Source organism: Pan troglodytes, chromosome 13 (assembly GCF_028858775.2).
Source record: "Pan troglodytes isolate AG18354 chromosome 13, NHGRI_mPanTro3-v2.0_pri, whole genome shotgun sequence".
Lineage (NCBI taxonomy): Eukaryota > Metazoa > Chordata > Mammalia > Primates > Hominidae > Pan > Pan troglodytes.
The window spans coordinates 135,877,410-135,894,434 of NC_072411.2; the positions used below are offsets into that span (position 1 = coordinate 135,877,410).

At 38.2% G+C, this 17,025-nt stretch overlaps 1 protein-coding gene across 2 annotated transcripts in view; it reads left to right on the plus strand.

The window, feature by feature from the left end:
• The first annotated feature begins 274 nt into the window (after window positions 1-274).
• The window catches only part of LOC107973969 (UDP-glucuronosyltransferase 1A1), a 96,880-nt gene continuing 80,129 nt past the window's right edge, over window positions 275-17,025 (plus strand). Inside the window, exon 1 of one of the 2 annotated variants that reach the window (XM_009444596.5) lies at window positions 275-1,255. In XM_009444596.5, the coding sequence (XP_009442871.1) occupies window positions 401-1,255 (855 nt within the window). In that variant the 5' untranslated portion in view covers window positions 275-400. Of the gene's footprint in view, window positions 1,256-10,351; window positions 11,244-17,025 lie in introns of those variants that run through there. The other variant, XM_054679574.1, reaches the window with a different exon arrangement.

Consider the following 17,025-nt stretch of genomic DNA (forward strand, 5'->3'; position numbering starts at 1 on the left):
CCTAAAGGTAAAATCTAAATTTTGCTCTGGGACAAATTCCAAAAAAAATTAGCTTTAATCAAATTTACTTTTACTTTATCTTTCTGAACCTTCAAGGTCCAAAAGCATTGGTTAATAATTCTGCTTCTAAACTTAACATTGCAGCACAGGGCATGTTCTGCCCCCAAGGCAAAGACCATAAGCTACTGTTGTCTGGAAAACATACAAATAGATATCTCAGCAAAAGCTACTCATATATTCTTGTTCTTTTGGGTAAATCATTGTCAGTGACTGATTTTTTTTTATGAAAGGATAAAAACACGCCCTCTATTGGGGTCAGGTTTTGTGCTGGTATTTCTCCCACCTACTGTATCATAGGAGCTTAGATTCCCAGCTGCTTGCTCTCAGCTGCAGTTCTCTGATGGCTTGCACAGGGTGGACCAGCCCCCTTCCTCTATGTGTGTGTCTGCTGCTGACCTGTGGCTTTGCCGAGGCAGGGAAGCTACTGGTAGTGCCCATGGATGGGAGCCACTGGTTCACCATGAGGTCGGTGGTGGAGAAACTCATTCTCAGGGGGCATGAGGTGGTTGTAGTCATGCCAGAGGTGAGTTGGCAACTGGGAAGATCACTGAATTGCACAGTGAAGACTTATTCAACTTCATATACCCTGGAGGATCTGGACCGGGAGTTCAAGGCTTTTGCCCATGCTCAATGGAAAGCACAAGTACGAAGTATATATTCTCTATTAATGGGTTCATACAATGACATTTTTGACTTATTTTTTTCAAATTGCAGGAGTTTGTTTAAGGACAAAAAATTAGTAGAATACTTAAAGGAGAGTTCTTTTGATGCAGTGTTTCTCGATCCTTTTGATAACTGTGGCTTAATTGTTGCCAAATATTTCTCCCTCCCCTCCGTGGTCTTCACCAGGGGAATACTTTGCCACTATCTTGAAGAAGGTGCACAGTGCCCTGCACCTCTTTCCTATGTCCCCAGAATTCTCTTAGGGTTCTCAGATGCCATGACTTTCAAGGAGAAAGTACGGAACCACATCATGCACTTGGAGGAACATTTATTATGCCACCGTTTTTTCAAAAATGCCCTAGAAATAGCCTCTGAAATTCTCCAAACACCTGTTACGGAGTATGATCTCTACAGCCACACATCAATTTGGTTGTTGCGAACGGACTTCGTTTTGGACTATCCCAAACCCGTGATGCCCAACATGATCTTCATTGGTGGTATCAACTGCCATCAGGGAAAGCCGTTGCCTATGGTAAGTTATCTCTCCTTTAGCACCTTAAGAATACTTCACCTTTGGAAATTAAAAAAGGATTCTTTAGTGAACTGTGATTTGACATTTTCATTTGTTTCATTTCAAATTTCTTTCCAGTTTAACAAATTATTTTGTGCCAATGCATGTACTCGTCAGTAGCAAATTTTATAAAACTGCCCTTCTTGAAGATATGTATTTATAACTTATAAAATTGTGGATCATATTCAGCCTACATTTTTAAGTACCATGTTTAGAAAAGTACCAAAAACCACAGTAAGAAATGAAACTTCCCTTTTTTGTTAATTCTATATGACCCCCCCAGAGGAAATGGTCTTAGTTTTGTGAACATTCTTTTAATTTTTTTAAAAAAGTACTTTAGGTATATACAATATCTAATGTAAATTCTCACACCTATTTTGTTAAAATAAAATCTAGTATTGGGCTGGACATATTCTTCTTTTCTTTGCATTTTTCACTTGCCAATAAATTATAAATACCTTTATAGACCAATACAGACAGATTTGACAAGTTCTATTAATAATTGCATAAAATACTTTACTTTGGATGCAATGTAGTTTTTAACCAATTAATATTGATATAGATTTAGGCATTTTGCATTTTTTGCCTTTATGAATAGGGCCATGTAAACACTCTTTAATACTTTCCTTACATGAATATATTTCCATATTCTTGCTTTTATCTTAGTTGACTAGAGCCCTACATGTAGGATTACAGGATTTCCATGAATTGAGAAGGATTGGCATTTTTTTGCTATTATGTCTTCCTGTTCAGGAATATGTATGTCTCACTATTTATTCAGATCTTGTTTTATATACATAAATAAAAATTTTCACTATATAAGCATTTTGTGTTTCTTATTAACATTTATTCCTCAGCATTTCATTATTTTTGAAACTATTGGGTACAGGACAATTTTTCCATTTCTACATGTAACTGACTATGGGTAATTAAGGTTTTGTTTTTTGCATATGTATCTTGTATCCAGCCACATTACTAACTTATCTTATTATTTTGTAGTATACAGTAGATGTACAATATACAATGTCATCTGCAAAGAATTCCCTTCTCTGATATTTATACCACTTATTTTGCTTTGCTGGAGCTTATACTTCCAAAGCACTATTGAGTAATATTGTGAGAGTAGCCAGTTTAAATTTTAAATAGGGATTCAATCACTTGTGATTGAAAAGTCCATGACAAATACCAGAATAACATTCTTAGCAAATGTGTGGTTGGCTGAATCCAGATTAAACACCTAATGTCTAATCTCAGTATATTATTTTGGAGGGATGGAGTATACAATTTATCTATTGTTCTGGCTCCTTACAAGGTTCAGTAGACTTGGTAACACAGTCATCTTCTCTCACATATTGGCAGATGTTTGGTGAAAGAGTGACTGTTCAGCCAACTCATGGGAAAGTGAAATAATGCTCTTTCTAAAAAGCAGGAGGACTACAGTTGTAGGCCTTTCAAAATTAGGCATGACTTTCAGATCTTCACAAGACTAGGCTAGGAGATGCAAATGGCAGAAATCTAAGAGGTTAGACTTGTCTAAGCACTTTTCTCCCCTTTACCCTCCATAAATTATAGTATCCTCCATTAATTATAGTAACAGGCACCACTTATGTGTTGCCTGCACCCCACAACCTTTGGCTGAGGGTAAGGCCCTGCCACTTCCTGAACCCACACTGAATTTATTGTGCCTCACAACGTCACCCAGAGGCCTTTAGAGAGATAAAAACCTATATATGATTTTATATCACCTATGATAGAGGGTTATCTATAAAATATGAAACACCAAACTATATATGGTTTCATTTATTTTGATTATAAATATCTTTTATGAGATATGAAATAAATGTGTTTATGTGTCTATTAAAGAATATGGATGTATGAAAGTTTTTATACTTGTGGAAGGTTACATATATTAATGTATGTATTTATGACTATACGTGTAAAGCCAGCGGAGTTCTCACAGAGGAATTCAGAACTCAAAGAAGGCTTTCCGGCAAAGAGCCTTGGATATGGCCCAACCACAGAAGTAAATTGTCATTGACAGAAGGATGGACACTTCATATTGCTCCTTCCTTGTTTCAGATGCCAGGATGTGTCTGGGAAAAGCATGCAGTTGGTTACATCTTGCTGGGAAACAGGATTCAGAGTCTGTGTCTTATCTGTCTGATGAGAAGGAAGCATTACTTGATGATGGAGTATGTGTTTGCACATGTATGTGTTTGTGTATGTGCAGGTGTGTTTGTGTGCAGTGTCCCAGACCCTGCATAGGGGATTTTCTTGAAGGCCTCCTGTAACAAAATCTCCTTGAGGCTATCCAGGGGAATTACATCCAGGGATGTAATTAAATACTTTAACAAGGATGGCAGATAGCCCCGTCTTCAATGTCAGGGATCAAATTTCAACGAGAGATTTGGAGGGGACAAACTTCTAAACTATATCATTCCGTGTGGTCATTCTTTTACATTCCAGCGTTCTAATGTGTGTGTGTTGATTAATGATGTGTAAATAATTCCGCAGAACATTGAAATAGTTTTAATGGCAAAAAGAGGAGGTCCCTAGTCTTTTTGAATTTTTGATGAGTTCCAACAGAATTAATGACTGGTTTTAGGTGAAAAGAATTCAGGCTTTGTCTATACCATCCATGGCAGGTGCAGCTCTGGGGGTGGGATATGGTTACAGATAAATAAGAGATCTGTGCTTCCCCCCTTGCTGTAAGATTCTGGCTATAGTCCAAGATCCAAATTCAAAGTTAGCTTTTGGTGGACAAGACTAAGGCCTCCCACTAAAATTATTTACTTCAAGTTTTTATTTTCAAAGTTTTCAAACATACACAACGGAGAGACTCAGTGTAATGAGCACCCACTTATCCATTCTTAGGTTAAAGAATTTTCACTATTTTGCTGTACTAATTCATCTATCCCTTTATTCTATCTTTTTAAAGAAAACTTTAAAAAATAAATTTGTATCTTTTTAAAAAGAAATTCTTGGCATGTCGTTCCATCACTGAACAATTCATTTAATATAAAAAATAAGAAAAATTTGTTACATAGCCACAATATCATTATCATATCTAAGACAATAAAAATTCTTTAATATTATCTCATTTACAGTCCATAATAAAATTTCCCCGGATTGTCTCACACAACATCTTTCCATACAGATCAATGGAATAGAATGGAGAATTCAGAAATAAACCCATACATATATATCCTTGGCCAATTGACTAGGTGCCAAAGTTTGACAAGTGTGTCAAGATCATTCAAATGGGAAAGAATAGTCTTTTCAACAGAAGACCCACCCTGGGGTCCTTGAGCTCCAGCGTCAGACTCCAAAACCATTTGTGGAGATCATCCAGCCAGCTCCCACCATGCCTCTGATGAATCCTTCACCGATGGATTCATCAGAAGCATGGTTGATGATGAATTCACTGATGAATCACCCCTGTGTGCATCCACAGGGGTCCTGCAAATATTTTCTCACAGTCTGTTGAGTGACTTTTCTTACAAATACTTCATTGTAGAATAAATATAGGATTATAGCAAGGTTACAACAAATAGTTTAGAGAATTTTCATCTACCCTGTGTCCAGTTTCCACCATTGTTAAATCTCATGTTTCTATGGCACATCCATCACAACTCATTCACCAATATTGACACATAATGATGAGCTAAAAGCTAAAGTCTGTTTCCTTCAGATTTCATTAATTTTTACTTAATATCCCTGTTCTTTTATGGGATCCCAGTGATACCACCTGAAATGTAGTCATCATATCTCCTTTGTCTCCTCCAGCCTGTGACGGTTTCTCAGACTCTCCTTGTTTTTAGTGACTTGGGCAGTTTCGAGCAGTCCTAGTCAGACGTCCTGTAGAATGTTCCTCTAGAATGTCAGTGTGTGTTTTGCCTGATGTTTTCATCGTGGTAAAACTGGGTTTATAGACTTTTGGTAGGAAGACACAGAGGTCTTTTCTTGTTTTCTTGCGTGTGAATATTCAACTGTAGAAAAACAGAACCTTTTCTCCACTGCATTGCCTTTGTACCTTTGTAAAAACTTGGTTGTTCATACATCTGTGCACGTATTTCTAGACTTTGTATTCTGTTCTGTTGATCTATTTGTGAAATATTTGATTACTATAGCCGTGTAATAATCTATAAATGAGGTAGTGTTACCTCTAATTTTTTTTTTTCAAATTGCTTTTGCTATTGGAGGTCTTTTGCATTACCATATGCATTTTAAAATAAGTTCATTAATGTGTGCAAAAATCCTGCTAGGATTTTGATTGGGATTGTATTTTATTTATAGATCAACTGGGGAGAAACAACATCTTAGCAATTTTGAGTTTTCCAATTCATTAACATATCTTTTTATTTAGGTCCGTCATCAGTGCTCTGTAGTTTTCAGTGTACAGTCTTTCACATCCTTTGTCAGATATATCCCTAAGTATATCATGCTTTTGATGCTATTTAAGTGGTATTTTTAATCCAGTTTTCAAGTGTTCATTGCTAGTATAGTTGACCCCTGAACAATGTGGGAATGAAGGGGACCAACCCGTGTGTAGTAGAAAATCCGCATAGAACTTTTGATTCTCCAAAAACTTAACTACTAATAGCCAAGTGTTTACCAAAAGCCTTACCAATACCATAAACAGTCAATTAACACATATTTTGTATGTTATTAGTATTATATCCTGTATTATGACAATACAGCTAGCTAGAGAAAAGAAAATGTTATTAAAAAACGTAACATATGAAAAAATGCTCAACATCACTAGTTACCAGAAAAATGAAGATGAAAACCACAATATCACCTCACACCAGTTAGAGTGGCTGTTATTAAAAAGTCAAGAAATAATAGATGCTGGTGAGGCTGCTGAGAAAAGGGAACACTTGTACCCTCTTGGTGGGAATGCAAATTAGTTTATCCCCTGTGGGAAGTAGTTTGGAGATTTTGCAAAGAACTTAAAACAGAACTGTCATTCGACCCAGCAATCCCATTACTAGATATATGTAAAAAAAATCGTTTTACCAAGAAACACAGGCACTGGTATGTTCATTGCAGCTCTATTCAGAATAGAAAAGACATGAAATCAACCTAGGTGCCCGTCAACAGTGGCTCAGATGAGGAAAATGTGGAACACATACTCCATGGAATATGCAGCCATAAAAAAAGAATGAAATCATGTCCTTTGTAACAACATGGATGCGGCTGGAGGTCATTACCCTAAGGGAATATATACAGGCACAGAACACCAAATACCATTGTTTTCACTTAGAAATGGGAGCTAAATAGTGGGTACTTTTGGGCATAAAGATGGCAACAATAGACACTATGGACTCCTAAAGGGGAGAGGAAGGGCTGCAAGAGTTGAAAAACTATTGGGTACTATGCTCAGTACTTGGGTGATGGGAGCAATCATACCCCAAACATCAGCATCACACAATATACTCAGGTAACCTGCACATGTACTCCTGAATCTAAAATAAAAGTTGAGTATGTATAAGTGGAAGTGAATCATCATAAAGGTCTCCATCCTCATCATCTTCCATTGAGTGGGCTGTGGAGGAGGAGGAGTAGATGTTGATTTTGCTGTCTCAGGGTGGCAGAGGCAGAAGAGGTAGAGGAGGTGGAAGGGGAGGCAGGAGAGGCAGGTGCACTTGGTGTAACCTTATGGAAATACATCATAATTACTGTCTGTTTTTTTCTCTTTGATGTATTTAAAAATGCTTTTATACAGCACTAATCCTTCTTCCCCATTTGCTTTAGTTTCAGTGCCCATAAGGGTTCGTGTCGTAATAGAAGTCAATAGCAGTCTTAAATAATTGGAAGCATTTCTATGAGGCTTGTATTGTGTAAGGCCAATTTTTTTTCTGGCACTGCTTCTTCTACATCTTCTTTCTCATCAAGTACTGATTGGAAAGCACTCATCTCTATCAGGTCATCTATTAATTCCCTGAGTGTGGCATCTATTGGCTCTTGAATTTCTCCAAGAGTCATATTTTGAAATACCTTATCCCCAACATTTTGTTGCTGTATCCATAATCCCTTTCATGACTTCCTTGATTGGCTCTGTCGTAAATCCTGTGAAGTCATGTGCAACATCTGGTCATAGTTTTCTCCAGAAGAAATGTATTGTTTGGGGCTTGGTGGCTTTCACAGCTCTTTCTATAATAACAGTGGCATCTTCAGTGGTGTAATCCTTCTGGACTTTCATGACATTCTCTATCCAGATTCTCTTCCATTGTATTGACAACATTTTCCATAGAAAACTGTGTGTAATGAGTTCTAAATTTCCTTAAGACACCTGATTGAGAGACTGAATTAGAGATGTTGGGTTTGGAAGCACGTAGACCATTTTGACACCTTCAGTGTTGAACTTGTAGGTTCTGGGTGGCTAGGGAATGGTCCAATATCAAAAGAACTTTAAAAGACAGTCCCTTGCTGGCAATGCATTTTGTGCCTTCAGGGACAAAGCATTGATGGAACCAATCCAGAAAACGCGTTCTTATTGTCGAGTCCTTCTTTTTGTACAACAATAAAACTGTCAGTGAGTGTTGATCTTTTCCTTTCAAGGCTCGAGGTTTGGCAGTTCTACCGATGAGGGCAGTCCTGACTGTAAACTTGACTGCATTTACACAAAACAGTAGAGTTAGCCTATCCCTTCCTGCCTTACATTCTGGTGCTTGGTTTTCTTCCTTGCCAATAAATGTCTTTTGTGTCATCTTTTTTTTTGTTTGTTTGTTTTTGTTTTTTCCAGAATAGGGCACTGTCATCTGTATTAAAACCCTGTTCAGGCAGATATCCTTTCTCCTCAATGCTTTTCTTCATGGCATCTGGGAACTCATCTGCCTCCTTTTGCTTGGCAGAGGCTGGTTCTCCTGTTATCTGGACAATTTTAAAGCCAAACCTCTTTGTAAAACTAGCAAACCATCCATTGTTGCCATTAAATTCTCCAGTTTTAGATTCTTCACCTCTCTTTTGCTTTAAGTTGTCATAAAATGACTTTAATTTTTCTCAAATCACATTGGCATCTATAAATAAGCCTTTCTTATAGCAATCCTACACCCACATTAAAGTTGCATTTTCAATATGAGACAAAAATGTATTTCACAAAAAAATGCGAGGTTTGGCTTCTGCTGGCATAGCTGCAGCAATGTCTTCATGAATCTTTTCTTCTCTTTTCTTTCTTTCTCTCTCTCTTTTTTCTTTTTCTCTTTCTTTCTTTTGCAATGGTCCTTATCTATCTTCATTGATTTTGAAATGGCAGGCAATCATAGCGGCAGAGCTCAATCTATGGTACCTATCAAGTAATTCAAGTTTTTTTGGTAATGTCATGATTTTTCTTTGCTTCTTGGGAGTACTTGCAGCATCATTAGTTGCACTTTATAGTCCCATGGTGGTATTCAAGGTTTACAAAATTACACTAAACATGATGAAAAATACAGTAGAACCATAAGAGATCATTTTTTACTCTGACACGCAATTTACTAGAGAGAAGAAACGCGCAGAGGTTATAAACGTCATATCACATGCATTTAAGCCACACTTTAGCTCCCTGCAATAGCAACAGGAGGTAGCAACAAAATTATTATAGTAGTGTAGTATGTACTAGAGGAAAGTGACTAAGCAAATGTCTAGTACCAGTTAGGGTGTCCTGGAAGGAACCATCTTGTGCTTCTACAAGAATTATGCCCTGAGGTTGGCTGTTGAATCCCTCACTAAATGCTCCTCAGTGTGTTGCCTAACACACACTGCTGAGCTCACCCATTAAAATCTGCATGATGGAATTCAGCCCAATGCAATGAGAATTCCCATGGACTTCCTCTGTGCAAGGCAAAGCATGGGTGCTGTGGAAGGAGGATGAAAACAGGTAGAAGATGTAAGCTCATCCTCAAGGGGTGCTCGGTAGAATGGAGGAAACAATACATAGATTCCTGAAGATGAGCACCAAAGTGATTGGGGTGGGCCCATAGCAAAGGCCTACAGCTCTGTTCAGAATGCAGAAGCAGAGTGGGCAGAGAGAGACAGCTCATCAGAGTGCTTGGACAAGCATAGGGACGGCGACTCACCACTGCAGACAATGTATCTGAGGAAAGCCATTTAAAATAGGTGACAGTCACATTCCATCAAATTTCTGGAAGGGTCCATGGAGGCAGGGTTGTCAATCTCATTACAGCATTTCAGAGGCCTCAGAAGATTTGGAAATGAAAAAAGACAAGCAGCACTTGTGGCTCACCTGTGTCACAATTGTGGCTCACCTGTGTCTCTGCAATGCGCAAGTGAGCTGTGTATTGCAGAGACACAGGTGAGCCGCAATTTCCTCCCAGTTAGGAGGTCAACGCTAAGACCCTTGCTCTCTTTCCGTCGAACATGAGATGCCAATTTCTTTCTGGGCAGAGGACAAAATAAAAATTGTCTATAAACTTTGGCCAGGTGTAGTGGCTCATGCCTGTAATCCCAGCATTTTGGGAGGCCGAGATGGGCAGATTGCCTGAGCTCAGGAGTTCGAGACCAGCCTGGGCAACATGGTGAAACCCCGTCTCCACTAAAATACAAAAAGTTAGCTGGGCGTGGCAGCGTGCACCTGTAATCCCAGCTACTGAGGCTGAGGCAGGAGAATCGTTTGAACCCAGGAAGTGGAGGTTGCAGTGAGCCTAGATCTTACCACTGCACTCCAGCCTGGATGACACAGCAAGACTCCATCTCAAAAAAAAAAAAAAATTGCAAATTTTTCTTTGTGACAAATTCCAAAATTATTAGCTTCGTTCAAATTTACTTTCCTTTTTATCTTTCAATGTCGTCAAGGCCAAAAGCATTGCTTAATAATTTTGTTTCTAAACTCATATTGCAGCACAGGGCATGATCTGTCCCCAAGGCAAAGATGATGAGTTACTCTTTTCTTGAAAACATATAAGCAGGTATCTCAGCAAAGGCTACTCATGTATTATTATGAGTAAATCATTGGCAGTGAATGTGAATTTTTTTTTAAATGAGTGAATGAGTACACGCCTTCTTTTGAGGGCAGGTTCTATCTGTACTTCTTCCACGTACTATATTATAGGAGCTTAGAATCCCAGCTGCGGCTCTGGGCTGAAGTTCTCTGATGGCTCGTGCAGGGTGGACTGGCCTCCTTCCCCTTTATGTGTGTCTACTGCTGACCTGTGGCTTTGCCAAGGCAGGGAAGCTGCTGGTAGTGCCCATGGATGGGAGCCACTGGTTCACCATGCAGTCGGTGGTGGAGAAACTCATCCTCAGGGGGCATGAGGTGGTCGTAGTCATGCCAGAGGTGAGTTGGCAACTGGGAAGATCACTGAATTGCACAGTGAAGACTTACTCAACCTCATACACTCTGGAGGATCAGGACCGGGAGTTCATGGTTTTTGCCGATGCTCGCTGGACGGCACCACTGCGAAGTGCATTTTCTCTATTAACAAGTTCATCCAATGGTATTTTTGACTTATTTTTTTCAAATTGCAGGAGTTTGTTTAAGGACAAAAAATTAGTAGAATACTTAAAGGAGAGTTCTTTTGATGCAGTGTTTCTCGATCCTTTTGATGCCTGTGGCTTAATTGTTGCCAAATATTTCTCCCTCCCCTCTGTGGTCTTCGCCAGGGGAATATTTTGCCACTATCTTGAAGAAGGTGCACAGTGCCCTGCTCCTCTTTCCTACATTCCCAGACTTCTCTTAGGGTTCTCAGACGCCATGACTTTCAAGGAGAGAGTATGGAACCACATCATGCACTTGGAGGAACATTTATTTTGCCCCTATTTTTTCAAAAATGTCTTAGAAATAGCCTCTGAAATTCTCCAAACACCTGTCACGGCATATGATCTCTATAGCCACACATCAATTTGGTTGTTGCGAACTGACTTTGTTTTGGAGTATCCCAAACCCGTGATGCCCAATATGATCTTCATTGGTGGTATCAACTGTCATCAGGGAAAGCCAGTGCCTATGGTAAGTTATCTCCCCTTTAGCACATTAAGAATAATCTGGCTTTGGAAATTAAAAGATTTCTTACAGAATCATAATTTATCATTTACATTTGTCCCATTTGGAATTTCTTTCTGGTTTAAGGAATTCTTTTGTACCAATTCACTTAATTGTTGGGTAGCAAATTGTATAAAGCAGCTCTTGTTGATATGTAAGTGTATACAATTGATATAATTGTAGATCATATCTAGGCTGCAATCTAAATGCTATTTTTGGAAAAATACAAAAAAACCACAGTAAGAAATGAAACTTCCCTTTTTTTGCTAATTCTACACTACCCCCAGAGGAAAATATTCTTAGCAGTTTTGTGTGAATTGTTTTCAATTTTTTTGAAATCATACTATGTATATGCATATATTTAGGGTAAATTGTCACTTCTATTTTATCAATATAAAATCTACTATCATGCTGGCTATGTTTTTTTATGTTAGATTTTTCTCTTGTCAATAAGTTAAAGATATCTTTACAGGTCAATGCATACAGATTTGACATGTTCTTTTAATAATTGCATGATAGTCTTTACTTTGGATGCAATGTAGTTTTCCAACCAATTAAGATTGATAGAGATTTAAGTGTTTTCCACTTTTGGGGTTTATGAGCAATAATAAGAATTCTTGTATACTTTCTTTACATTATATATATTTTCATATTTTTGCTTTTATCTCAGTAGGGTATCATCCTATGAGTATGGTTGCTTGGTTTTCACTAAATGAGTGAGATTGGCCTTCTTTTGCTATTACATCTTCCTACTCAAGAATATGAATCCCTCATTATTTATTCAGATTTTGTTTTATTTCCATAAATAAAATTTTGCACTTTATAAAAGTATTTCATCTTTCTTATTAACCTTTATTCCTCTGCATTTCATTATTTTTGAAACCATTATGTGCAAGGCAATTTTCCCATTTCTCTTTTGAATTAACTATGCATAATTAATGTACTGCTTTGAGTTTTACACATTTATCTTGTATGTAGTCATATTACTAAACTCTCATATTAGTATGTAAGGTGTATTAAGTATGCAATATCATCTGCAAATTATTCCCTCCCCTGGTATTTATACCTCTTATTTTGGCGGAGCATATAGTTCCAAAACATTATTAATATTGTTGGTCTAGCCAGCTTAAATTAGGATTTGGTCACTTGCAATTGAAAAAGTCTTGACAAATACAAGAGTAAGATTCTTGGCAAATGCATAGTTGCTAAATCCAGGTGAAACACCTGGTGTCTGATCTAAGTATATTATTTTGTTAGGGATGGAGTATACATTTTTATCTATTGTTCTGGCTTCTTACAAAGTTCAGTAGACTTTGTAACACAGTCACATTCTCTCTCATATTGGCAGATGTTTGGTGAAAGAGTGACTGTTCAACCAACTCATGGGAAAATGCAACCAAGCGCTTTCTAAAAATCAGGGAGACTACAGTTGTAGGCCTTTCAAATGAAACATGACTTTCAGCTCTTGGCAAGACCAGGCGAGGAGATGCAAGTTGTAGGACGCTAAGAGGATAGACTTGTCAAAGTGTCTCTCCCATTTACCCTCCATCAATTACAGCACCAGCCACCACTCAGGTATTGCCTGCAGCCTCACCCTCTAGCCAAGTGTGTGGCCTGCCACTTTCTGAACCTATGCTGAGTTTGTTGTGGCTCAAAGGGTCACCCAAAGGGATTTAGAGATGTAGAAATTATATATGATTCTATACCACCTATAATGGTATATGATAGAGAGATCTATAAAATATGAAACATTGAACCATATATAGTTTTACATATTTTGGTTATTTGTATATCTTCAGTTGTGTATAAAATATATGCATTTATATGCCTTTAAGGAATATACATATGATAGGATTTATAGATGTGGAAGGTTATGTATTAATGTATATATTTATAAATATAAAATAAATATAATTATCAAAGAAGAATTCAGATCATAAAGAGTGCCCTTTGGCAAAGAGCCCTGGATATGGCTCAACCACAAAAGTAAATTGTCATAGAAAAATTTATGGACACTGTATAGTGTTCCTTTCTTGTTTCATATGGGCAGGGTGTGTCTTGGAAAAGTATACAGTTTTTTGTACCTTGTTAGACAACAGGATTCATAGTCTGCATTTCGTCTGTCTGATGAAAAGAAAGCATTGCTTGATGATGCAGTGTGTGTGTATGTGGTGTTTGTGCACGTATGTGTCTGTATGTGCAGGTGTGTTTGTGTGCAATGTCTTAAGCTCTACACAGGAGATTTTTTTTCTGAAAGGTTTCCTATAACAAAATCTTATTGAGTCTATCCAGGTGAATTACATCCAGGGATGTAATTAAATACTTTAACAAGGATGGTAGATCATCATTCAGGAGAACATTAAAACGGTTTTGTTTTGTATTTTTAATAGAGACGGGGTTTCACCATGTTGGCCAGGCTGGTCTCTGACTCCTGACCTCAAGTGATCCGCCCGCCTCGGCCTTTCAAAGTGTTGAGATTACAGGTGTGAACCACCACACCCGGACTTAAAGTGGTTTTATTGAGAAAAAAAGAAAATCACTTCCACTTTTCTTGACTTGTTGGTGAATTACAGCAGAATTGATGGTTGAATCCAGTTATAAAGAATTCGAGCTGAATCTACACCATCTAGGGCCAGTGCAGCTCTGGAGAACTGGGACTGGGATGTGGTTACAGCAAGAAAAGATCTATGCTTTCCCCATTGCTCTCGCATTCTGTTTTTGATCCAAATTCAAATTTACCTGTTACTGGGCAAGCCCAAGGCCTCCCTCTAAGATTATTTATTTCAACTTTTTATTATCAAAGCTTTCGAACATATACCAAGGAGAGGCTATGGCATAATGTGTACCCATATAGCCATTCTTAAGTTAAATAATTTTCAATATCTTGCTGTACTGCTTCGTCTTTCTCCATTTTTTCTTCCATTTTAAAGAAAAATTTTGACTTTTTGTTTTAAAGAAAATCTTGGCATGTTGTCTCATCACGAAATACTTCACTAAATATAAAAAATAAGGAAAATTTGTTTCATGGACACAATACCTAAGACAATCAATAATTCTTTAATATTATCTCATTTTCAATCCATCATTAAATTTATCCTGATTGTCTCAAAAAAGTCTTTTATATGTAGATCAATGGAATAGAATTTAAAGTCCAGAAATAATCCTGTACATCCTTTGCCTTGATTTTTATCATGGTGCCAAGAGCATTGAAATGGCAAAGAATAGTGTCTTCAGCAGAGGGTTCTGGGACAACTGCATATCCAAGTCCAAGAGAATGAAGTTGCACCCTTACCTTGTATCATATATAAAAATTAACTTGAAATGGATCAAAGACCTAAATAGAAAATCTAAAACTGTAAAACTCTTAGAAGAAAAAATTAGAAAAATATTTGTGACCTTGGATTTGGAAATGGTTTCTGAGATTTTTTTTTTTCTTGTACCAAAAGTACAAGAAACTAAAACAAGAAAAACAAGAGATAAATCTGACTTTATCAAAATGTTTTTATACAAAAACTTTTGTATATCAAAGGATACTATCAAGAGAATGAAAAGACAACTCGTGTGGGCGCCCTTATTAAGGTGTGCAGATAAACACACGCATGCTTGACATGGAGGCTCTCCCATGAAACATCCTATTTTTTCCTTTCCTATGAAACTTTCTGAACAGGTGAGCCCAGGTGGAGCCTCCACCTGCGTTAGAAGCTAACCTTTCTGTGGCTTTCTGAAATCCCTGGTTTCAGAAGTTAGTGTGGATTACTGCTGCTTTCTTTGACTGTCTCTCTCTCTCCTTCAATCTATCTTGATAATGTGATATCAAACACGATACACTACCTCTTTGGCCCACTCAGGATATTCTGGTGGTGCCCTCTGGCCTGCACCCTCCCACCGGCTATGAAGGTCAACCTCTTGCCTTCCCTAGCCTCACTGGCTTTATTTTATGCAACACTCCAACTCTCCTCTTTCCACCTCCCCTGTTACTTTTCCCTACCTATTTTATTCCTCTTTTCTATCTCCTTCCCCACCTATGTCTTTCCTTTCTGTCACTTTTTCTGCATGATTCCTGCCCCAGAGGGGTCAACAAGAAAGGGCATCCCACTGGCTGACTCATGCAGGGAAGCTGTCAGTAATTAATTAGCAAGGCAGGGAAGTTGTACCCCAAGTCTTGGTTTCAACACTAGAGGACTTTAGGAGGTGGTTCAATGTAGTGTTTGAGCACGCGGACCCTGGAGTCCTCCAAGCCTGATTTCATAAGTACTTAAGCTGTGACACTTGCATAAACTTGGGTAAAAACTCAGCGTTATCTAGATTAAATATGATAATACATGCAGATGACTGGCATGTGGCTATGAACCAGCAATACCCATAATTGGGTGGGTGATATGCATTTTCCAGCACAATTATCTCCAACCTCCACAAGATTAATGATCTTAACCATGCATTCAGACTGTCTTCAAAACAACATGGTGAGATATCAATATTGTCTTCTTGATGCAAGTTTCCCTTGAATGATTTAAACTTCAGATGGGTGGACTGTCTCCTTAGGGAGAATTTGCAAATTAAATATAATAAAAGCTAACATATATTGGAGGCTTACCGTGTACCAGCTGCTACCCTAAGTATTTACATGGAAGCTGGCATTATTGGCAGACCTATTTTTCAGATGATGAAACTGAGGCACAGAGGGGTTGAGTGACTTGCCCAAGGTTATGCCTCAAGTAAGTGGGGGAGCCAGAATTCAAGCCCATACATTCTTTAAAAAAAAAAAAAAAAGGAAAGAAAAAAAGGCTGAGTGTGGTGGCTCACACAGGTAATCACAGCACTTTAGGAGGCCAAGGCAGGAAGATCACTTAAGCCCAGGAGTTTGAGACTAGCCTGGACAACATAGGGAGACACTGTCTCTACAAAAAATGTTTTAAAAATTAGCTGGGCCTGGTGGCATATGCCTGTGGTCCCAGCTACTCAGGAGGCTGAGGTGGGAGGATCTCCTGTAAACCCAGGAGGTTAAGGCTGCAGTAAGCCATGACTATTCCACTCCACTCCAGCCTGGGTGATAGACTAAGACCTTGTCTCAAAATAAATAAATCAATAAATACATAAATAAATAAAATTTAAAAATTGATATGTAATTCATGTATCGTAAAATTCAGTGGTTTTCTGTGTGCTCCCAGATACAATCAACCATCACCAATATCTAATTCCAGATCATTTTCCTCACTCCAAAAAGAAACCCCATGCCCACTGGCAGTCACTCCTTATTTCTCCCCCTTCTTCTACCCCTCAGCACTAATTTACTTTCTGTCTGTATGGATTTGCCTATTCTGGGCATTTCATGGAAATGGAAGCCTTTATGACCGGCTTCTTTCACTTAGTTTTGTGGCTTATCCATGTTGTAGCATGAATCAGTATTTCATTCCTTTACATGGCTGAATATTCCATTGTATGGATTTACCGCATTTTTTTTATCCACTCATCAGTTGGTGGACATTTGGGTTGTTTCCCATTTTCAGCCATGAAAAATAATGTTGTTGTGAACATTTGTATACGATAAACCCTGATGTTCTAATTTTCGAGCCCATGTGCCTAACCTCTATACCTGACTGCCTCCCTGTGTTGACAGGAAACTTCTTGGGAAATGTCCTATCTCCATCCTTTTGGGAATGTCACATGCAGTGAAATGCGCCTAGAGTGGGTTTGACTTACATCACATGGTCTCTAATCCCTCAGCAAACATGAGTTCGTCTTGTTTCTG